The sequence below is a fragment of the Myotis daubentonii genome, chromosome 13, assembly GCF_963259705.1.
Source record: "Myotis daubentonii chromosome 13, mMyoDau2.1, whole genome shotgun sequence".
In the NCBI taxonomy this organism is placed as follows: domain Eukaryota; kingdom Metazoa; phylum Chordata; class Mammalia; order Chiroptera; family Vespertilionidae; genus Myotis; species Myotis daubentonii.
In genome coordinates, this window is record NC_081852.1 from 29,946,732 (window position 1) to 29,970,838 (window position 24,107).

The 24,107-nt window shown below is 41.4% G+C and overlaps 1 protein-coding gene across 17 annotated transcripts in view; it reads left to right on the forward strand.

Moving 5' to 3' along the window:
* ANK3 (ankyrin 3) overlaps positions 1 to 24,107 on the forward strand; it is a 462,225-nt gene that overhangs the window by 325,023 nt on the left and 113,095 nt on the right. For 14 of the 17 annotated variants that reach the window (XM_059662651.1, XM_059662646.1, XM_059662649.1 and 11 more), the window contains 9 exons: positions 1,169 to 1,267; positions 4,308 to 4,505; positions 6,150 to 6,248; positions 6,530 to 6,628; positions 12,390 to 12,587; positions 18,411 to 18,509; positions 21,612 to 21,710; positions 21,796 to 21,894; positions 22,420 to 22,515. In XM_059662651.1, coding sequence (XP_059518634.1) covers positions 1,169 to 1,267; positions 4,308 to 4,505; positions 6,150 to 6,248; positions 6,530 to 6,628; positions 12,390 to 12,587; positions 18,411 to 18,509; positions 21,612 to 21,710; positions 21,796 to 21,894; positions 22,420 to 22,515 — 1,086 coding nt within the window. The remainder of the gene's footprint in view (positions 1 to 1,168; positions 1,268 to 4,307; positions 4,506 to 6,149; positions 6,249 to 6,529; positions 6,629 to 12,389; positions 12,588 to 18,410; positions 18,510 to 21,611; positions 21,711 to 21,795; positions 21,895 to 22,419; positions 22,516 to 24,107) is intronic. The other 3 variants (XM_059662640.1, XM_059662641.1, XM_059662642.1) reach the window with 1 other exon arrangement.

Sequence of the window (24,107 nt, forward strand, 5' to 3'; positions counted from 1 at the left end):
GCATCACAGTAGTATTAACACACCAGACCACAAGCATAACAATGCTAGTTGGACCCATGAGTGCCAAAGGAGTAAAAATAAAACCAGCAACATTCTGTCTCAGAAACAGCAAACCAGAAGTTTCCTGTACACCCATCCTGAGGGTGTGCCACCAACAAGGGTCTCTACTAGCAACCAGAATCAGCACCGAAACAGACCCGCTTCTCAGTGAAATACAGGCTTTCCTGGCACTAACACCGTGGGGAGGTTTTACCATATACTGGGTTATATGGCAACTACATCCTCAAGATCTTTCCAGTGAACACATTAGCAAGTTTCGAGTGAAATATGTCTTTGTTATATATCACTTATGGGAGAGAATATATTTTATTATTACTTTGTTTCTATCTATCCATGTCTTCTATACTGTTTTCATTTTTTGTTGTTACATAAATGAATAATCCGAATTAAAGTCTCCGTAATGAAATGGAGAAATGGAGAGATAGGTGGTGTGTGTGGGGGGGGGAGGGGGGCGGGACTTAGTGGCAAAGAAACTGGCCCCTTGGGTTAATGCCCGAAGGCTAGGAGGCTGATCTGATGAGGTGAAGCAGAGAATGCACACGCAGCCAGCAAGCCCACTCGGGCCCTCATGTGCGTCTGTGTTGCCCATGCAGCACGTTGGTTTCTGTTTTGTTTTCCAGTCTGGTTTTGGGGTCAACATGGAAGTGCACACAAATAGCCAGGCTGCCCCTCTTTTTGAATAGGAAGGCGTGGCTCCCTGCACAGCCCCACAGCTGCCTGCAGACCTCACGTAGTGGCCGCCACCTTTGGGCAGGCCCCCGGCTCTTCTGAGCTCTCCCCACCTGCCCTCTCCACTCATGTACCCTCCTCTCCCCCTGTGAGCATTCACCTTTCCACCCTCAAGGAGGCCACCTTGAAGGTTCCTGGGCAGCACTTCTGACACTGTGATGACTAGGCCCCTCGGCTTATACCAAAGTCCTCCCTTCCTGGATCAGGTTCCTCTGAAATCCTTGTGCCTTTCATCTCCTGTCTCTCCTAGCCTTCACTAAGGAAGTGCTTGGGACTTTTTTTATTTATAAAATATGAAGCCGACATCATCAGCTTCATGCAGGTGAAGCATGCCGCTCTTCAAAGCTGCAGTAACTTTGTTCCGACTCTTCTTCCCCAGAGAGGAGAGACAGCGCTGCACATGGCAGCTCGGTCCGGCCAGGCCGCAGTCGTGCGACATCTGGTGCAAGACGGAGCTCAGGTAGAAGCTAAAGCAAAGGTCAGTGCGATTCCTGGAAGCATTTGCTATTGATGGGGAAAGTCTTGATTTGAATAAACCCTTTAAATATATGCATGCCATCTTCCAAGAATACTTCTTTAACGTAGTGAGCAACCTCCGCTGGAAAAAATCTCTACCCAAGTGACATTGTAAAAACATCCCTTCCCTGTACAGTTGTCCATTCAGCTACTTAACGGGATTAAATAGAACAGGCACAGTGTGCCAGAAGGAACTTGGTGTCCTTGGCACATGGTTGGTCCTGAACAGATTAAGAAACAAACCTAGACTCGGTCCAGAGTTCTTCACACTCTGTCGAGAGGGGCTTATGCACAGGCTTCTAGGATAAGCAGTTTGGAAGCATCACTGAGCTCATCTGGTTGACTCGCAGGCCAGCTGTCACAGCCACAAAGGAAAAAGGAAGTTTTAACTTTTTCTCTACAAGTTGTGAAACCATAAACCCTGGGACGAAGGTCAGAGTTGCTTCAGGGATCTGCCTTTGCATGAAAAAAGGAACTCCAGGGTTAAATTTGAATGCTTCGTCCTGGCCTGGTGTCCAGCCCCCAGAGGAAACCCACTTTCCTGTCAGTATTCAGGATGTATAGTTGGTCTGGTTCTTCAAAATGGCAGTTCAGGTCAGGAATTGTCAGTAAACACATCAATGCCTTAATCATTTCCTTTCAACATACAAGACATGCATGTGTATTTATTTGCGATTTATTTCTGTGATCTGTAGTTCCTAGTTTGGGGTGGAGAGGAAATAGATATCCGTGAAGCAGTGGGAGTGCAGAATATTTATAACCGTTGGTAATTTTCTCTCGGTGTGTTCAGCTGTCTCACCCATATCTAATTAAATCATAATTGCTTTTTATCAACATCTATCTAGGCTTTCCAAAGCTTTCAACTCAGTATTCTTAGGGGGAAATACAGCCTTTCCTGACATGCTCATGTTTTACCTGTGAACACATTATTTATTGTATAATTAAAGTAATTAGTGCACAAGTAGTACAAATTAGGAGAATAATTAGTGCAAGCATACCACTGTGAGAATGAACCGAACTAGGTCTGGGTAAGCATGAAGTCTGCAGGTGGAGGCGAAGGTTGTGGCATTCTAAGCAGCAGACCGCAAACCTCAAGGGTCCAGTGTTCTGTGGCACCAGTTAGTGGATGTTGTAGAGGATCTAGAAACAAAGGTCAGCAAACTATCTGTAAGGATCTAAGAGTAAATATTTTAGGCTTTGAGGGGTGCAGCATTGCTATCACAGAAGCTCAACTCTGCCTTTGGAGCAAAAGCAGCCGCAGACAGTGCATAAGCAAATGGGCATGTCCGGGTCCCAATAAAACTTTATTGACAAACAGGTGGCAGCTGGATTTAGCCGCTGGATTGTAGTTTTCTGACCCTTGATCTAGAGCAGTGGTTCTCAACCTTGGCTGCACATTAGAATTACCTGGGAATCTTTTTAAAATCCTGATTTCTGGGCCTCATCCTCCGGAAATTCTGTTTCTTTGTTACTAATGTTGTGGCCCCACCCCATAACAAAGAAACAGAATTTCCAGAGGATGAGGCCCAGAAATCAGGATTTTAAAAAGATTCCCAGGTGATTCTAATGTGCAGACAAGGTTGAGAACCACTGGTCTAGAGGATATTGGTGAATCCACTTAATCAGTTAAGTGGAAGAGTTAAGAGAAGTTATACTGTACCTTGGATTATAGAAAAACTCACACTTACGAGTGTTGTTATTCCAAACCAAGCATTGTGTCAAAGGAGTGGTTCTACCCATCAACTGAAATTGAGGATTTTTGGTTATCAATTTGTTAAGGAGGCAGCATGTATCATGGTTAGGAGCCTGACTTCCTCAGCCGCTCTGCCTGTGTTTGGACCTTGGTTTACCAATTACTAACTGTGTAACATGGGGTAGGTTAAGGATTCTGTGCCAGGTTTCCTTTTCTTATTTCCCCACATAGCAAAGGAGACTAGTGATCGTGCAATTCATAGGATGGTTGTGATGATTAAAAAGGTACGGTAGGGGCAGTACTTACAGCCTGGGGCAGGTAGGTGCCCAGGACATGTTTAGTGGTGGTGGTGGCAATTGTAGAGTTTTATGAAATTTTCCTTTGGCAACTCTCTCTCTCTCTGTTTCCAGTATTCCTCTTCTTCCTCATAGCATCTCCCCTAATGCTTCCTGCTAGTAACCTAGTAGGTAGGAAGTTTTGACCTTGCTTTGACCTTGACTCTCATCTTACTACCCTTCCAAAGCAGTATCCTGTGCTGCACCCTCTTCTCTCCACCTTCCCTACATAAAGCATTTACCTGAACTTTTTCACATTCAAGCAGGGGATTTCTTTCTGGAGGACCACCATGGAGCATCTTTGGACAAATGAGGAATAGATGCCTCTCCCACTTGGGCATAGGGACCTGAGGGACAGGACTTAGTGAGGGCCTCATGCGTTTGGGTGAATTGTATAAGGTGCCCCTCCGCTCGAGGCAGATGCAGCCTATGCCAGGATGTACAACTTGGCAAATAGAGGGTAGGCTGGCTTTCAGCCCCCATTGGCCCTGTTGGCTGGGAGCTGTTTTGCTGGTGTACCTGTGCAGGTCTATACTGCCTATACTGCCCCCTCAACTCTTGGTGATGGGAAGACACCACCAATAAATTTCATCCCGTATGAGTGTGTTATAACTGGTGGAAGTTTAATATCCCTCCTAGGTATTTGAAGTTTACCAGGATTTATTTCCTTATCTCCCAAAAAAGGAGCCATTAGATATTAAAAACTGATAAAGTATGGCAGGTGGTAGTGGAAATAATTTATAGATAGAAATGTCTTCCATACTTTCATACTAATAGTTTGGTAGAAATGTATTTAAGCTTAGGTTTACCATCTCCACCCTTCTGAACCTTGAAAAAAAGGTAAACGAGATTCTCTTTATTATTGAGTAAGAGTTGGACTTTAGTTTCTGATACCAGGCAATTTGCTAAATGTTTCTCAAGGGTCCCATTGTTTTCTCAGCTAATCGGCCTTGCATTTCCTCCTTGCCATTTAGGATGACCAAACCCCACTGCACATCTCAGCCCGATTGGGGAAGGCGGATATAGTCCAGCAGCTGTTGCAGCAAGGAGCGTCTCCAAATGCAGCCACAACTTCTGGGTACACCGCCCTCCACCTTGCAGCCCGAGAAGGGCATGAGGACGTGGCCTCATTCCTTTTGGATCATGGCGCATCTTTGTCTATTACAACAAAGGTGTGAAAACAAGTCTTGGAATCCTACTCTGTCCCTCCAAATACATCCTCCTTGTAACCCCCAATGTGTCCTTACAATTTCTGCTGTGTTCTCCAAAATACATCCTCCTCAAAATTCCTTAGTACCTGTTCCTGGCAACAGGTACAACGGTTGTATATCATCACCTACACTTGGGATCCCAGGGTAGTCCCAACATGGCCAGCAAAGCCCTGGAGTGGGGGAGGGTAGTTAGGGTATGTGTAAGTTTGTGTGTGTCTGTGTGTCTGGCTTAAGTTTCTCAGTACGTTATCTTCTAATGAAAACGTACTGATATCTAGAGTCAGATATTTTTTGAATGTTATTTGATAGATTTAACTGGTGATTTTAAAAACACAGCCAGAGATTTCTCTAGCTGGGACCATGTATATAAACCACATTATCAAAGCTCAGTTGGTTGATATTTTTATAATACTTTCAAATCAGGAGGAGAAATTTTTTTGGGGGGGGGAAGGATAATTTTTGTTTGTTGTTGTCATTCCTTTTGTTACTATTGTGTTGTTTGACTTATGCTCTGATTTTTTTTAAATCTTGACTCGGATACCTTAGAATGGTAGTGTTCCACACACTTGCTCTGCAGATGCAAAATTTATAGGTCGTTCTTTTTAAGTTACTGTTTAAACCTTGTAGGTGTGGTAGGAAGATAGCTGGAAATGGTGTTGCACTATCTTATTTGGGTGCAGAGAAGAAGCATTAATGTGTAACCAATAAGCAAGATAATTACAATAATTATAAATACTTGGTAGTAAACTATCTGGGGGGGAAAAATGATGACGACCTTAAACTTCACCTCCTGTGATTCTTTAGGCTCTTCAGGAAAGTTGAGATGTAAGTTCCTGGATCTCATTCAATGTGTAAAACATTGGGGTTTTGAGTGCCCCAGCCCATTCACCAAGCCAGCTGCCCACTGGCTCTAGCTGGCTATAATCTCATGAGGTCAAATGTGTTGATGACCCTGCAGACCCTGTGTCATGTTTGGGTCCCTCCCTAAAGGGAGAACTGCTAGGTACCCAGATCCTTGTAGAAGCTGCGAGCAAGGGAGATTAGTCCTCAACCTCAGTGTCCAACTCTACACGTTTATTGGACTAGCACCTGGTGTTCGTATTCAGTTCAGCTCACCTGTGTGTGAGGACCTCTGGCTCCTACTCCTGAAGACTGGAACAAGCATAAAGATATGTGCATACATGTGGAAAAGGCGAAATGGGAAGAGAAAGGCTCCAGTCTGAAATTATGGGAGGACCAGATTTGCCCTGGATGTTCCCAAGCCCACCAAATCCAAATTGCACCTGGGACTCTGGAACCTATTCTTCCTAAAACATGAAATCCCAAAACGGCCCTAGAATAAGCCCCAGATCCAGCTCTCCAACCTCTTCCTGGTCTGAGGGCCACTTAGTCCCAGCGTCAGTGGCCTGCTGTGGCTCAGTCAGCGCACAGAGAAGTGAAATATCCTGCTCTTCCTTGTTGGTGAGGGGACTCTCTGTCACCTACCAGTCTTGCCTCTTAAGTGCAGCCTTACCTGCTGCTGCTCATTAATGATTCATCAGTTCCAGAAGAGAGATGCCCTTGGGTCATTTCTATTGTTCATTATTTTTATGTTTCATTTTTCAGAAAGGATTCACTCCCCTTCATGTGGCAGCAAAATACGGGAAGCTTGAAGTAGCCAACCTCCTGCTGCAGAAGAGCGCATCTCCTGATGCCGCTGGGAAGGTAGGGGGTCAGCAGCCACCCTGTATAACAGGCCCCTTCCATGATAACAAAACACGCACTTGCTGTTATTCACCACCAGCCACCTACTAGTAAATGATAACCATAGTTAAGTCTCATAGGACAAGGAACACTGGAAATAGGTGAGTGCTGGGGTCCAAGTGTTGTGGCAACTGCAGTGTAAAGTGCACTCTATGTTGTACCCGATCTAATCCCGTCTCCTAACTCTAGGCCTTGGATGTTAAGACACTGTTGACACTGGTTGTTTCTGCACGTGTTTTCAGAGCGGGCTAACTCCACTGCATGTAGCTGCACATTACGATAACCAGAAGGTGGCCCTTCTGCTTTTGGACCAAGGAGCCTCACCTCATGCGGCTGCAAAGGTACCTGTAACTCGACAGCATGAGGACACTGGCGGGCAGTGCCCATCCATCTCTACGTCCACTTCCACTTCCACAGAACTATACGCTCCTAGGGAATCTGAGCCTTCAGCTATTTAGTCAACTCATCTAGTAGATGCTCAATAAATATTTACTTGTCAGTTGATTTTCCTTGAAAATCCAGGACATCCTGGAGCCTGGGGAGGACATGAAGTTCAGGTACTCGTGAGCCAGATGACAAACATAAGTGCAAGAGAGTTCTGATTTGTCAACGTTATAAAATATGTGCTGCATTTTCCCAGGCTGTAAAACAGTGCCTTCGAGTTATTTGTTTCATAAACTAAGTTGGGAGGTTTTGCTTATGTGTTTTTAATATTGCTAAGGGGAATCATTATTCTTATTGTTAAGTCATTTTTGAGCAGTTAGACAACCTAGATTTCTCAGAAAAGAGATGCATGGAGTGTATGGCTTTTTTATCCCTCTGGTATTTGGATTCAAGAGGTATTTATTGAAAGATAGGTAAATGGAAATATGCTTTAAGAAGTGCTGTATTTTTGCGCAAGTGGCTATGACCAGGAACATTGGAGTGACACAAACCACAATCTAACTGCTGTTCAGTTCTTTCACTAAAGATTATTGGTTGAAGGAACTTTTAGCATCCCTAATGCTTTTTATATATCTTTGTTTTACTCTTCCACTTTGGGAACCTACAGTGCTCTTCCTTAAACTTGGTGTTTAGATCAGTGATGGCGAACCTTTTGAGCTCGGCATGTCAGCATTTTGAAAAACCCTAACTTAACTCTGGTGCCGTGTCACATATAGACATTTTTTTATATTTGCAACCATAGTAAAACAAAGATTTATATTTTTGATATTTATTTTATATATTTAAATGCCATTTAACAAAGAAAAATCAACCAAAAAAATGGGTTCGCGTGTCATCTCTGACACGCGTGTCATAGGTTCGCCATCACTGGTTTAGATCAAACCTCTGGTACACACAGATCAATGAACTTGGGCTATTTTAGATTACTTTGTATACTTTAAAAGAACAAGTGTTAGGTGCCTTCTCCATTTAGAGACTAGGTTATCTTTTGCATGAATTTCTCCTCAGGACCTCTTTTTATGTCTTTCTCAAACATTTCCTGCTCCATCCTCTCCAGAATTTTACTCCATGAAATCTACAATTCAAAATCAAGCCCTCAGACTTGCTTTGCATCTAAATGCAGCTTTTCTTCCATAATTTCAGACTCTGACAAACATTCTTTCTCATAAAATAACCATGCCTTGACTTTATAAAAAAAAAACCAGTATATCTAAAAAGAAAGAAAACAAATAGCAGCATTATTCACAATAGTCAAAGGTGGAAGTGACCCAACTGTCTATTGAAGGATGACTAGATAAACAAAATTTAGATTCTTCGTACAAAGGAGTATTATTCAGCCTTAAGAAGGAAATAAACGCTGACACATGCTGCCATATGGATGAACCTCAAAGACATTGTGCTGAGAGAAATAAGCCAGTTCCACACAGGACAGATATTGTGTGATGTCACTTATACAGAGACAGAACGTAGAATGCTGTTTGCCAGAGGCTGAGGGGAGGAGGACATGGGGAGTTAGTGTTTAGTGGGTACAGAGTTTCATTTTGGAGCTGGATAGTGCTAATTGTTGGAGAACAATTTGAATGTACTTAATGTATTTAAAAATAGTTAAAATGGAACGTTTTGTGCTATGTATATTTTACCACAATTTTTAAAACAAAACGCATAATGAAATGTAATGCTTGTACATTTCATTTCAGTTCACTTTCATATCCCTTTGAGCCTGGGCCACTTTTCATGTTATAAATAACCCCGGGTTATTAATAAATAAATAATTAATAAGTGAACTATTTATTTCTCGCATGTGAACAACCATTTTGACACAACTAGTGCCAAGCAGTTTGTAAGTACAATACAATGAGCCCAGTCCACCTTTCCATCCACAAAATAACTTAAATCAGTAGTTGATATATTTGTGGTTGATTTTTTTCAGCTTTAAATTTGTCCAAGACTTTGTATTCATGGTTTTGCATCTGCAAAACATTTTTGACAAAGAATTAAAAAGCAGTTCTTGAACTAATTCCTTATAACAGCCCTTCAGCCTTGGGCTATCTTTTACAGTCAATTGAACACCGGCTTTTCTAAAGGGACAGTCCCTCTCATTCCCACAGCACAATGGACCCAAAGGAGCCTCTGTAATGCCATCTCTCCACATTTCTCACTACTCCCACTTTCCAGGGCAGTGATCCCTGTCAGGAGCGTTTGTGTTTTTTTAGACTTTGATCCTGAGCAAAGGCATTGGGGGTTGGCATCATTTGCTAATAAAAAGACCTAGCATAGTGGTTTAAATTGATGAGAGTCCATTTTTCTTATGCCATTAACAGTCTTTTGGTTTTTCCCTCCAGAGATTTTTGTTGCTTAGTCAGCCGGGTCTTGCAACCAGCAGGAAAGAAAGTCAGACAATAGGATATTCCTGTAAGCTCCACCCAGCCATTTCTCTTTACATCTCATTAGCCACTTATTTTTGCAAGGGATGATGGGAAATGTAGTTTTTCACCTGGACAGAACACCAGAGTTTCATTTATTAAGGAGGTAAAATGGATCTAGGGTAGGCAAATAGCGTCTTTACTCCGGAGAGCTCAGGAACCTCTGAATTCTGGCTGTGGTGAGAAACAAAGGACAAAGGCTCTAGAGGACATGATTAGCATTTGGTTAAGACAACAATGATAATGTTAACTCTTCCTTAATTCACATTCTTGGTTCTCAGAGTATGTGATGCTTTCTTCTGGCCTTTCTTCTGTTTTGTAGGATTGACAGTATGTTTTCTTAGCTATACTTAACCTAGGAACATGATGTGATTTTTGGTAATGTGGGATGGGGGCTACCTAAAAAGTAGATGGGCTTCTATAATCCATTTTATCCTGAACTATTTCCTGAGGCATATACGGTTGGCTTCAGTTTAGGCATGACGTGGCCACTACTAGTGGAAGGGATAGTGAGCCTTAACTTTTTGTTTGTCCGATTTCTCTCCCTTAAAATGTATAATATATATGGACCAGCAGAGACTGTGAAATTCTTGGGGGAAAAACTGATGTAAATATATTACTTTTGATCATTTAAAATTACATTTGCTTTTGTTTTAATCTTAAAATGATGTCCTTTGCCCTCTACATCCAGAGGAAAAAAAATATATTGGTTAACGTTACTCTACAGTTGAATCACTATTTTATTTCTCTGCTGATAAATGCATCTGTCTCCTTTAGTGTGGCAAGGAAGAAACAGTTTACTTTCTAGAAATTAGAAAAGCTAAGGCAATTTAGAAAATCCCATTACAGGTCTCAAGATGAACTGTTTCTTATTCGAAATGTCTTGTTTATTATCCCTAAAGTCTTTCAACATTACCTTTCCATCCATTCCACAGTAAGGCCATGATTTGTTTTCCCTGGCTCATGCTTCCCTTTGTGTCTCAGGTAAGGAGCTTGGCAAAGCCCTGGGTGATAATGAGGAATGTGTCTGGAATTGACCTGTGCTACAGAGTGCCAGAGCTTCTCTAGGTTCGGGTTTTTAGAGTCTAGGGGTTTTTTGGTGGAATTAGAGAGGATTGTCATATCTCAGAGGATACTGATCTGCCTTTAGGGTTGGAGAAGCAACCAACTGGAAGGTTATTATCAGTAACAAAAGCAATAAAAAAAAAAATGACAAGATGCATGATATGAAGCTAAACTCTATCTTGCCTTTGCCTCTCTTATGGACTAATCAGAATTCCTGTTTTAGCACCGCTTTGTGAATTTTCCTTTTAATACAGGGGTGGGGACGCTGATAGCTCACCCCCTCCTGTCTGTCACTCACTGCAGAGTCCAAAGCTCTCATTTCTGAAGGCCATCGCTGAAGGGTGTGTCTGAACAAGGACCAAATGCTTCCCAGGTCAGCTGGAGTTTCCAGATGGCAATAAGTCAAAACTAAAAATAGAGATATAAAATTGTCTTTTACCCTGGCTCGCCCGTTTGGTAGCGGCTGGTTTCACAAGAGTCTGGACGCGGCATTTCCACTTTCATGGGTTGATAACCAATAGTTTAAATCGTTTCTCCACACTTGATTGCAGAAAGAGTATTTCTCAAGAGCAAAATGCTCTCATGCTAGGGTATACCAATGGCTTAAATGTGCGAGCTGATTGCAGTAGGCTAGCCGATCAGTAGGACGGCACCTTCTGTGTTGTTTCTGACTCATCCACGTGGCTTGGAAAGACTGCGACTGATCCACTGTCTGAATTTAGATCATATTCTCAATTATAAATCCTTAGATTCTGATGGGTTTTTTCTCTCTCTCTCTCTCTCTCTAAATCCTCTTGTCTATAGAAATCAGTCTAATTTTTATTGGCATATTTTATATAGTCAGATTCATGTTCATGTCAAAATGTAATCTTGCGTTTCTGTTAAATGACTGTGAGCCAAGACAAGGTCCCTTAAGGGCAGAGGACTCTGAAGGTTCCTAAGGCACAGCTAACTCTTAATTTGTCAAAAGACCCAGCCGGTATGGTTCAGTGGTTGAGCATTGACCCATGAACCAGGAGGTCATGGTTTGATTCTGGTCAGGGCACATGCCAGGTTGCAGGCTCAATCCCCAGTAGGGCGTGTGCAAGAGGCAGCTGATCAGTGATTCTCTCTCATCATTGATGTTTCGATATGTCTCTCCTTCTCTCTTCCTCTCTCTGAAATCAATAAAGGCATATTTTTAAAAAAATTTGTCAAAGGAATTTGGGTTGTCTGTTCCTCTGAGCATTAAGGGTCAGATAAGAGAAAGATCAGAGAATGTTCTCAAGCTCTAGTAAGATTGACTCAAATTCTGAGTTTTCTCCAGTCGTTGTGAGATACAAAGACAAATATAACACAATACATGCCTTTAATAAATTTATATTTTAGTAGGAGACACATATGTAAATAATAATAAATATTACTATATATCCAAGATAGCCACTAAATATATCCAGGACTTTGATTGGAGTCAGTCAAGTGGGGAGCAGGTGTAGAAGGGAGCAGGGGCAAAGTAAAAGACTTCATGAGGGTGTGACCCTTGAGCCGAATCTTTAATGGATAGATGCTGGCCCAGAGGGCATGCTGGGGAAAGTATTTTTGGTACAGTAGGCAAGACAGAAACATGAGCTGTATGTTGTTGTGGGAAAGGGTGCAGCTGAAACATAGCATAGAGACTGGAGTTTTGTGAAAGAGGCAATGAGACGATCAAATAGGGGTAGATTACAGCAATCGACTACCATGAAAACTAACAATTTCAACCTGTAAACAATCAAAGGGACTTTCAAGATGGAATAATGGATCTGAACATGACCATATTGTTTGTTGTTTCCTAGTAGGTTTTCCTCTCACCCCCAATTTAAATAAAGCAAGTAATTATTGAGCACCTACTAACTTAACTCCCTGTAAGAGGGAACCCTATCTTCCTTTTGTAAAACCAATGGTACTCTGACTCTTGCATTAAACTGTTTAGAAGTATTATACTTTCCCTTGTTAGATGTGGGAGACATGAGGGTGCTACATTAATGACACTGCCTGATTTATCACTCTTTGCTTATTTAATCAAGATATTTTTAAAAAAAAAAAAACATTTAAAAAAATCAATAGAAAGGGGAGCATACTGTTTTGAAAATGTACTGCGCACGTTTTTATCTTGTGACCGGGCATGTGACCAAGTGGTTCATGTTGACAGAATGGTTACACACCACTGCACATCGCTGCCAAAAAGAACCAGATGGACATAGCGACGACTCTGCTGGAATATGGTGCTGATGCAAACGCAGTTACCCGGCAAGGAATTGCTTCTGTCCATCTTGCAGCTCAGGAGGGTCACGTGGATATGGTGTCACTGCTCCTCAGCCGAAATGCCAACGTGAACCTGAGCAATAAGGTAACCTTTTTCTTTCTCCACAAAGTAGACAACACAACAAAACCTCACCTCCCAAGAAAGTCATCAGGAAGTCACGAAAAATCTGGGTCAGATAGGGAGTGTAAAGTGTAGTGTCACAAGAAGATGTTTACCAAAGTATTAATTATCATGGCAAAAACTTGGAAACAATCTGTTTAAACAGTAAGAGAATGGGAGGTCAATAATTGCAAAGTCATACAGTTGAGTAGCATATAGTCATGAAAATGAAGTCCACAAAGTTTACCTAAAAACGTGAAGTTATGTTATAAAGTTCATTCAAAGGGTAGCATTGTTATTTCACCAGAATGTAACAAGTGAGAAATTGTAAACAGTAGCCTGTTGATTCATTCCACAGACATGTTTGGGGCACCTACTTCTTGCCTATCTCAGTTTAAGTCCTAGGTTACAAAAAGAAATTGGAAATCGTTCTGCTCTCCAAGAGTTCATTTTAATAACAGAAATTTAAAGTAGCTATCTTATTCAATAAATTGGAAAGGTGGTTAGTTTACACGTTTAGTCTTCGTATGTAAGTTAGCAGTTCTGAGGAACTTGTAAAGACTGTTCCCAAAATTCTTCAAATTCCGGTCCTCATATTTGACATTCCTATTATTAGTGAAGAAAGCCCCAGCCCACAGTTGAGCAAAGACTGATTGCAGTATTGTGGCATATATCAGAGAATTAGGATTTGCTGACTACCTATGAATGAATACCTGCATCTGAGATCTGCCCAAAACACAGAATAGATGTTTCTAAGTCTTCAAACAGCACACCCCCTGCAAGAATGCCCCCAAATTCTTGATAATTGAAACTCCCCAGTTAGCTTTTCCTTGCCAGTTAGTGATGGCACAGCCGTGGCATTTCTCAGCTGTAGCTCAGATATTGGAGTAGAGTTTCAACATAGGAATAGTTTTATGGTGACAAACAACAAGTTCTTTATTTTTAACATATGTGGCCTGTGTTTCAGAATCACAGAGGATTTAAATCCTAAATCGAACTCTTAGTGGAGATGTGTCATTTGGGCAATTTGTGTGAGCTCTCTCAGCCTCAGTTTCATCCTCTAGTAAAGATAATATTTACTTCATGGAGATGTCATGAGGATTAACTAGATAACAGTCAGCACCTTCACAGTGGAAATGAGTAATCGTATTCATTTTGGATTTTGTACAATTTTGAAAAAAGGTTACTCTGCACTAATCTGAATCCCCGAGGTTGTAATGTAACAAATTCTGTAGACCAAAAGACCAGGGAAATCTGTCTCGCAGCTTTAATATCTTGAAGATCCTTTTTGATCATTACAGAGCGAACACCTTTTTCATTTCCCTTTTTCCTGGTGTATCAGTTTGATTTCCTCATATCTTTTTAAACGTCCCTTTTAGGAATGCATGTCTCAGCATTAATGGGACTCACAAAGCAATGTCAGATAGTTATTCTGATCAGGACTTGTTTGAGCTTATGAATTGTCTAAGGTTCATTACCAGTATGTGAACCAGCCTGCTAAGAGTTGGCTACAAAATTCAACTTGTTTACGTGAGGTAGAGAGCCTGGCCTTCACAAAGAGAAGCACATACTGGCATCCAATAGTGGTTCTCAACCTGTGGGTCACCACCCCTTTGACAGTCGAACGACCCTTTCACAAGAGGTCGCCTAAGACCATCCTGCATATCAGATATTTACATGATGATTCATAACAGTAGCAACATGACAGTTATGAAGTAGCAACGAAAATAATTTTATGGTTGGGTCACAACATGAGGAACTGTATTTAAAGGGCCAGAAAGTTAAGAACCACTGCCTAACTAGAGTGTATTTTCTCTTGTGTGCCCAGAATATCGTATCTCATTCGTTCTCGCAGAGACAAAGTAGACCTGAATAATTGGTTAACAGGTTAACATTTTCCGTGGGTTTGATATTAAAATATAGTGTGATTGACTGGCTTTTTCTTTTCTTTCAAATACTCCAGTCAAGTGGATATTCACCTTAGAATCATAGGTTATTTTTAGGCGGATAATACTTTAGAAAGAATTTGTCAGTGTTTGCTTTGGTAGACGGGGCATCGAAAGGCAATTCGAAAGACCAAAAGGCATAGCCACCTTCCTGAATATACACAGCGATACTTCCAAGGACAGTTTGAAGAGCAGATCAGCTGGCTTCCCATTAGCACGTGGTTCTTAAGGAGCTTTCAAGAACTTCGCAGGACCAAGAAACTGCAGTGATGGCGAACCTCTTGAGCTCGGCGTGTCAGCATTTTGAAAAACCCTAACTTAACTCTGGTGCTGTGTCACATATAGAAATTTTTTGATATTTGCAACCATAGTAAAACAAAGATGTATATTTTTGATATTTATGTTATATATTTAAATGCCATTTAACAAAAATCAACCCCCAAAAAATGAGTTTGCGTGTCACCTCTGACACGCGTGTCATAGGTTCGCCATCACTGGCCTCGAACAATGGCATGTGTAAATCTTCGCTTCCCTTCTCGCTTGTTGTTTTCTGTTTTAAATAAGCCCCGGTGTGAAAGCAGATCATCAGCAGAACATTATCATCCAGGAGGAACTCGGACAGTTTTCTGCCAGTTTTTCCTGAGCTGCCAGGGTTGTAAACATCAGTCACTGTCCCTCCACTCCTCCCAGCTACCCATTCCACCTTCCCGTTTAACACCAGACTTTATTTCCTTGTAAAAAGTAAATATTAACCAAAAGAAAATCGCTTTCTTGAAAATTTCTCGTGCACAAAACACTTTGTTTTACTTCTTTTCTTACTAGTAACCGGTAGTTCCCAGCAGTTTTAAGGAAGACCGTGAACTTGAGTTACTGCTAAAGTGCTAGTGTCTGATCTGCTTTGATTTTTATTTTGATGTTGCTATTTTCCCGCATGGATTTTATAGACCACAGGTAACTCTATTTCTTTATAAAGCAAATGGAGTATTAAACAGAGCTGTGGTTATTCTGACTTGGGGGTGTTTTCTCTTTCCCCAATAAATACCATTTTTTAAATGAGCAATGGTCAAAACCCCATACAAGATTAACAGGTCACTTCCGAGCTTAACTGAGGCTATTTTAACGATCACATTATTTTTTTTAATCTTTTTTACCAAAATCATGGCTATAAAAATAAAATTTTCTTTATCGAATATGTTCTGTTTTACCTAAAGGATGTTTGCTTTTGTCCTCTGATTCCATCAATTAGTAGGTGGATTAAAAACCGATGCTCAACGCTGGTTATACAGAGATTAAACGTACAGTATCTGCCTCAACAAGCTCACAGTGGTTTGTGGAAGACAGACAAGAAAAAAGACGGAGTTGAAATGCAGGATTATGATGATCTTTAGAGAGCAGGTGTGCACATAAAGGTGACAATGAGGCCTTTGTGAGGTGGGGAGAAGGAAGCCTGAGGAAGTTGAAAATGCCTCTGTCAGAGGTACATGGTCACCCACAGCGGGCAGGAAGTGACAGGGCAACACGAGAGAGTGGGACACGTCCCAGGCGTGCTGGTAACCCCAGTGAAGTGTCTTCCGAGTTTCAAAAAGCCTCAGACTTAGAATAGATGGCCATGACACTTTCACAAAACGTTACGGCTAACAATACTTGTTTCCTCTAGAGCAGAACATGGAACATTGTTCTATGACCGTGTCAATCTTGGGCGGTGCCATGGGGGCCCTGGCTTATTTTTCTTGGGAGTTCAAGGGAATGCATCAGCCCTCCGTTTCACAGGTCCCCTTTATTCAGTCTGAGTGAGCCTCCTCCAAAATTCTATAGACATTATTGAAAAGTCAAGCAGGGGGAAAATCAAAAAGTCATGCGGATTACCCTCCCGGAGTCCTTGGTTTGACAGAATAGCAACCCCTAAATAAATAACGTGCAGAATCTAGACCAGCAATTTTCAACCGGTGTGCCGCAGGAATTTTTAAGACATGCAACACCCGACTACTTAGTCCGGGGCACTGACCTCTTTTCCCTTAGGTTGTCAAATAAAAAAATGGCAACAGGCCGAAACCGGTTTGGCTCAGTGGATAGAGCGTCGGGCTGCGGACTGAAAGGTCCCGGGTTTGATCCCGGTCAAGGGCATGTACCTGGGTTGCGGGCACATCCCCACTGGGGGGTGTGCAGGAGTCAGCTGATCGATGTTTCTCTCTCATCGATGTTTCTAACTCTCTATCTCTCTCCCTTTCTCTCTGTAAAAAATCAATAAAATATATATTTTTAAAAAAATGGCAAAAGCCAGCACAACAATAGCCATCAGTGTGAATGAATGAAAATTATACCCTTTTTGGCCAGATCAGCAAAAAATGTGATACATTGTTTGGTGTGCCGCAGAGTTTTAGCAATTAGGTTATGTCTGCCATGAGATGGAAAAGGTTGAAAATCACTTTTCAGAATAACCACCGCTCTGTTTATGTGTGCCGTGAGATGGGAAGGGGGCTGAACCCTTTCTGACACTGCTTTTGGTCCAGTACTTTTCTCTGGAAAATAGAACAGGCTGGTGTTCTCATTGTACATAGGCAAAGTGGGAGGACAAAGGCCTGCAATATTCACTTCTGTGCTCATAATGGAGGAAAGGAAATAATCTAGAAGCATCTATACCTACTTACTTTCTCTTATTAATTCTGAGAAAAGTTCTTCACAACACCGAAGATTTCTAAACCAGGGCATAGTCCTAGTAATTTTTTTTCCATCAGAACAACCATGTAGTTTGCATATTCTGCGGTACAGTCCGTTTCAAATATTTAGTCTCATTAAACCCATACACCATCTAAATGACCTGGAAATTCTCATGATACAGCATTTATATTCCATTTCAAAGGCTATCCTTCTTACTCAGAAACAACATACAGGAAGTATTTGTCAATTTTGAGTATTAATATTTAATGGGGGAAATATCATATATCAATATTCAATTTATAAATTATTTTTATTTTAATCTTATTTTGCTAAAGCTAGTACAACTGGTGATGTATTAAAATTGCATAATTTTTGCCCTGACCGGTTTGGCTCAGTGGATAGAGCATCGGCCTGTGGACTCAAGGGTCCCAGGTTCGATTCCAGTCAAGGGCATGTACCTTGGTTGCGGGCACATACCCAGTGGGGAGTGTGCAGGAGGCAGCTGATCGATGTTTCTCTCTCATCGATGTTTCTAACTCTCTGTCTCGCTCCCTTTCTCTCTGTAAAAATTCAGTAAAATATATTTTTTAAAAAAATTGCATAATTCTTTTCGAGGGGGGAGTCTTTAAAGCAGTGATGGCGAACCTATGACACACGTGTCAGAGGTGACATGCGAACTCATTTTTTTGGTTGATTTTTCTTTGTTAAATGGCATTTAAATATATAAAATAAATATCAGAAATATACATCTTTGTTTTACCATGGTTGCAAATATCAAAAAATGTCTATATGTGACACGGCACCAGAGTTAAGTTAGGGTTTTTCAAAATGCTTACACACCGAGCTCAAAAGGTTCGCCATCACTGCTTTAAGGTGAACACTGAAGTATGTAGAAGAAATGGCATAATGTCTGTGAATTGCTTTACAATACTGTGCAAAGGGGAGAAAAGGAATTAGGGCTGAATGAACCAAGTGTAAGAAAACCTTGCTACTTGCTGACTCCGTGATGAGTGCAGAGTCTGTCTGTTCCCTCCGCTTCTGAGTGTTTGAAATTTTTCATTAAGCCTGTAGATAACAATGTTGCCCCAGTGCTTGTGTATAAACTTATTCTCCAGAGTTTTTTAACCTAGAAATTCTAGGCTTTCTCCCCTGGAATTTATGAAATGCTTCGCAAACATGCCTGTGTACTTGGACGTTTTTGCAGAGTGGCCTGACCCCACTCCATCTGGCTGCTCAAGAAGACAGAGTGAATGTGGCCGAAGTCCTCGTCAACCAAGGGGCACACGTGGACGCCCAGACCAAGGTAGACAGAAAGAATGTGCCCACACAATGTGTCTCTTAGTGGCTCCTGTATGGACGCAAGTACAGTTCTTTAGGGGAGAAAGCAAATTCCTCCATCGTATCTTTTATACATAATATTTCCCATGTGCATCTGTTCAAGGGACCCTAAAGTCTCTGATTCTGGTACCCAGATGCCTTTATCTTGAATGGCCCAGGTATTTTGTCCTAGCGGCATATCAATACCTTTCTGTGTGAGCACTTTTGGTCCTTGTCACAACAGATCCACCCTCCAAGGGCAAAGTGTGAAAGCTGGTCATTTCTTAGTTTTTGTAACTGATGTAAAAAAAGCATGTTAAAAATTTTAGTAATTTGTGATCTCTAACTTCATGCAGGCCTAGTCTATGAAAAAGGATAAATTCAATTTTATTCAGCTATTACTACTTGCTAAATTCATTATGATGTGTATGGTTGCTGGTCTCTCTCTCTCTCTCTCTCTCTCTCTCTCTCTCTCTCTCTCTCTCTCTCTCTCTCTCTCTCTCTCTGCCAAAATAGCTCTTCTAAGAGATAGATAGATAGATAGATGAATCTCACATAATGCCACAATTTTAAGCTCAGATAAGAAAATGGATGTTTAGTGTCATCATCAAAGATATGACTTCATAGTCACCTCATTTCCCTGAACATTTTCTTTCATGCTTAATTTTATTACCTCTTCATATCAAACTTGTCTTATCGACTCTTCTATGTGTCACATTTTTTACATAAAAATGAATGCTTATTAAATATTGTTATGAATGCAGAGATTTTTGTGTGTAATATAGACAGATGCTGAGGTGTATGGACAGATAGTGAAGATGTTGATAGTAGAGGAACATCACCAGGAATTAGCCAGGTAAAACGGTGTGCAGAAATCAAATCTAGACTGGATTCATGGGGCCGCACAGATAAAGCCAACTTTAGGCATGGCTCTGGCTCTATGGCGGTAGCTCCTCCACACATACTGTGTTCTATTAAACAGAAGCTGCCCGGGAGAGACATGACCAGGCAAGATCCTTTAAGCTTTCTAAACTGTGTTAAAATAGGAGGGGGGAGGTAGCCCTAGGCAGAGCCGTCCAAGCAGGCCAGCTCCTCCCCACTTCCCTCTCTGAAACTCCTTGTGCCCTGGAGACTCCTTGACCCCATTTGGTGGCTGAGTTCCCAGCTCTCCCTTCACTCTTTCCCTCCCAAACTTTTCAAATCTAAACAATTTCATTGTCCTTAACCTTGAATGCCTTCCTAGGTGGCTTGGCATTGTACGGAGAAACCACTGGTAGTGGCTGAATGGTTTCTCGTTACTTTTTTACATTTTGAAAATAAAAGCATTTTTAATTGGATTTAGTGTGTATTCATTATTTTACTTGAATTGCTTTGTTAAAAAGAAATCTCTAGCCCTAGCAGGTTTGGCCCAGTGGATAGAGCATTGATCGGCCTGCGGACTGAAAGGTCCTGGGTTCAATTCCGGTCAAGGCCACATGCCCGGGTTGCGGGCTCAGTCTCCAGTGGGGGGCTTGCAGGAGGCAGCTGATCAATGATTCTCTCTTATTCATGTTTCTGTCTCTCTTTCCCTCTCCCTTTCTTTCTGAAATCAATAAAAATATATTAAAAAATAAATAAATCTCTAGGAATTTGCAATCTCATGGTAAATGTATTCACCCTGTGTTCATTTACACACATGTGCACACACAGACTTAAACACTTTTTTGGCTACCTCTCTCTTTTTAGATGAAAACGTCTAGAAGGCGTGGACAGGGTTCAGATTCTCAATATATTTTGCCTCAAAACATCCAGTACTCAGTGAGGGGGCATGGCAGTGATCCTCAAGGGCAGGTTGGAGGAGAGGAAAGGGTGCGTGCACCTTCTGGTCTCAGTTTGCACCCATGACCCCTCAGGTTGAATCTTAGTCTCTACGGGGTTTACTCCTAACCACCCCCACAACACCACCTCAGGTCACAGTCGGTAATCATTTTTGCACTTATTATAATATTTTTGAAGTACATACCTTTTCTGCCCTTTACAAGTGATGCACTTTGGGAAACATCTCTCTGCCTCTTAGCTGTGTGGTGGTGTCTGTTAAAAAGTGTCCAAAATATCTGGAGTATCCTTATTTTTAAAAAATCATTGTCACCCTGCCTCAGTTGGTTGGGTGTTGTCCAGTGCACCCAAAGTTCGCCGGTTTGATTCGGGGTCAGGACACATGCCCAGATTGCAGGCTCAGTCCCCTGGTAGGGGGCATGCAGGAGGTAGCCGATCGACGTTTCTCTCTCTCTCCTCCTCTCTCTCTCTCTCTCTCTCATCAATAAAATAAATAACAAATTAAAAATCATTGTCTAGAATACAGATACACACACATTATGTATTTTTAAGTTGATAGAATTTATAACCCCTCAGGCATCCATTGATATTCATCTAAGAAACAATCCAGCGCTTTGTCTAAATCGGTGGTCTCCACACTGCACTGTGGTTGGCCAGGCAGGACTCTGTAACTGGAGCATGTGTACCTGGACCAGGTTCAGACTTCTCAGACCTGAGCTCATTCACAGCAGCCTCTTCAGCTTTAGTACGGCTCTGCTTCCTTCTGTCTCTGTCATGCATCCTGATAGTCACCTACTGACTCGTATTATTAGTTAGCCCCTTCGTTTTGTAACCTTGATTTTACACTCTCAGAGATTAGAGTTTTTATTTATTACACTCTCAATAAATTCTAGTCAAAATCTTTCCATAGAAGTCTTCTGGCCCCTCCCCAAGAAGCCACGGAATCAGCCTATCCAGGCTGTCAGTCACTTCAGCTCTCCGTTCAGTCTTGAAACGTCGTTGAGAATAGAATTAGCTAATGCAAGAGAGCACTTTGGGAAGTGATATGGGTAACTATTTTCATGTGAGATGGTATTATTGTTTACACCCAAGACTAACTCTGAGAATTATCACGGGTGTTTTTGGTTTGGTTTTGGTGGTGTTGTTTTTTATAGGGAAAAACTATTTCTGTCAGCTCAGAAAGAAAGGTTAAATAACAATTTTGCTTCTAATTGGGATGACTGCTACTAAAAGTGTGCTTACGATGTTTCTTTTTAAAAATATGTAATTACAGATGGGATACACCCCACTCCACGTGGGTTGCCACTATGGAAACAACAAGATTGTTAATTTCCTGCTCCAGCATTCTGCAAAAGTTAATGCCAAAACAAAGGTAAACTCCTTTTCTCCTTTGTATCCACCGAAATCATTTATTGTGTCTGAGGAAATGAGTCATTTCTTCCACCTTCCTTCTACAGAATGGGTATACGCCATTGCATCAAGCCGCTCAACAAGGACATACACATATAATCAACGTCTTGCTTCAGAACAATGCCTCCCCCAATGAACTCACTGTGGTAAGAGCCGAGGGCCAGCTAGGGAAAGGCAGATGGGCCAGGGCACTAGCATCTTCTCACCTTTTTCATTGTGCACCACAGTTGTTTGTTTTTTCCTTTCATGCATAGGCATGAGCAAGCATTCAGCAGAATGAAGGGGAAAGGACAATACTAGTAATTATGTTGTGAGCTGTCCAGAGGGAGAGTTGTGATTAGTGTTTCACACTCAAAAACTGTTGATTACCTTGCCCCCTAGTGGGAAGTCCATAAGAAGAAGAAATGTGCATTTGTTTCCTTGATTCGTTAGGACATTAAGAACCTCTTGGATTCAGTCGGTAGCAGCTCAGACTCTGCTGTAAGAGTAGGAACAGGTTAGGTGGGTTCCCTGCAAAGTATGTCTAATGAAACTGTTTTGCACGTGGCAATGGAATGGGCTGTGGAGACACTGGTCTTAGGATTTGTACGGGTGAGACAGGTGCAAACATACAGGCACTGAGACACGTGGAATTCCTGGCTAATTCCTTGTTCCCGTTTCCCTCTTGCCAGAATGGGAACACTGCCCTCGCCATTGCCCGCAGGCTTGGCTACATCTCAGTGGTGGACACGCTGAAGGTTGTGACTGAGGAGACCATTACCACGACGGTGAGTGGTGGACGCCGGGCCTGGCTACCTTAAGACAGTAGATCTTTCCTGGGCTTTGCAGAGATGAAGCCTCTTTCCTCTGTTCGTAGACTACGAGCCATGTTTCCAAAGGTTGTCACCTCATTGTTGGCACGTTAGCATAGCAAAACTCTCATCTCTGATATTAAGAAAACTTGCAAACACTAAAAGTACCCCTTTAAAAGTTGCATTCGGAGCTATAGAGTTTGTCATTCCATATAAAGCTAAATTTATTTATTTGTTTGGCTATTTTTTATTTTGAATGAGATGTAGACAGAAATATTTTAGCATCCTTCTTCAGCAATTTAAGGAAAATGGAGCATTCTGAGTTGGTTCTTTGACATTTTTTAAACTCACAAATGATTAATAGATACATTGTTAGCATTATCATAAAAATTAGATTGTTGTAACATGAAACATTAGAGATAGGCTCAAATTGATTTTTACCACCACTTTCACTTTTCTTCCATTCACCTATTGGATTTTCATAGGGAAAACAGTAGCTGCTTTATTAAAATTTTAAGTGAATCTTTACTAGGAGGCCTTAATGCAGCAGATATTTCTTTACAAACTGCAGCAGGATTTGGTAGCTTTGGAATCAAGAGCAGATATTGCACCGTATCAGAGGTTATTTGAATAATTCCTGACCACATGACTCAACACAAGGCCTGGCATTGACTCTGTATGTGGTAAATTTAAGACTCTGGAATACTTGGACTTATTATCTCTGCCTCCTTTTCTCATCTATCACCTGAAAGAAGGCACAGTTCGCATCTACACAGGGCTTCATAGAAAACACAGAAGTTGTTCTGGCCAGTGTGGCTCTGTTGGTTGGTTGTCATCCTGTGTAACAAAAGGGTTGCCAGTTCAATTCCTGGTCAGGGCACATGTCCAAGTTGCTGGCTTGATCCCCAGTAGGGGGTGTGCAGGAGGCAACCAATAGATGTTTCTCTCTCACATGGATTTTTCCTGAGGTTTCTTGCTTGCTCTCTCTCTCTCTCTCTCTCTCTCAAATCAATTTTTAAAAAAACATACACACACATTGGTTGAGGTGCTCTTTAGCAATCAGTAAATTTGGTTATTTGACTATCTACATACTTTAGAAACTAAATAATAAGCCTGCTAATTACAAGAGAGAAGTTTGATAATGGGTGAAAAAGAATAGCTTTAATGGAGTAGCATGATGGTTATCAAAAAGGGCCCATTTCTTTCTTTCTTTTTTTTACTGAATTTATTGGTGTGGCATTGTTAATAAAATTATATAGGTTTCAGGTGTACAATTCTACAGTACATCATCTGTATATTGTATTGTGTATTTACCACCTCAAGTCAGGTCTCCTTCCATATCCATTTATCCCCCCCCACCTTTATCTTCTTCCAGATTCCCATGTGTTGCTTTCACATACCTCTTGAGTGTTTCGTTATCTTGATTATCTATTATTAAATGCTCAAGAAAAGAACTTAAACAAATAATGTTAATATCCTTAATTTTATAGACATCTCATGTACCTCTTTCTAGGGTGGGGAACGAGAGGGAGGAGGACAAGGCAGTAAACAATGGCCAGCTGTCACCA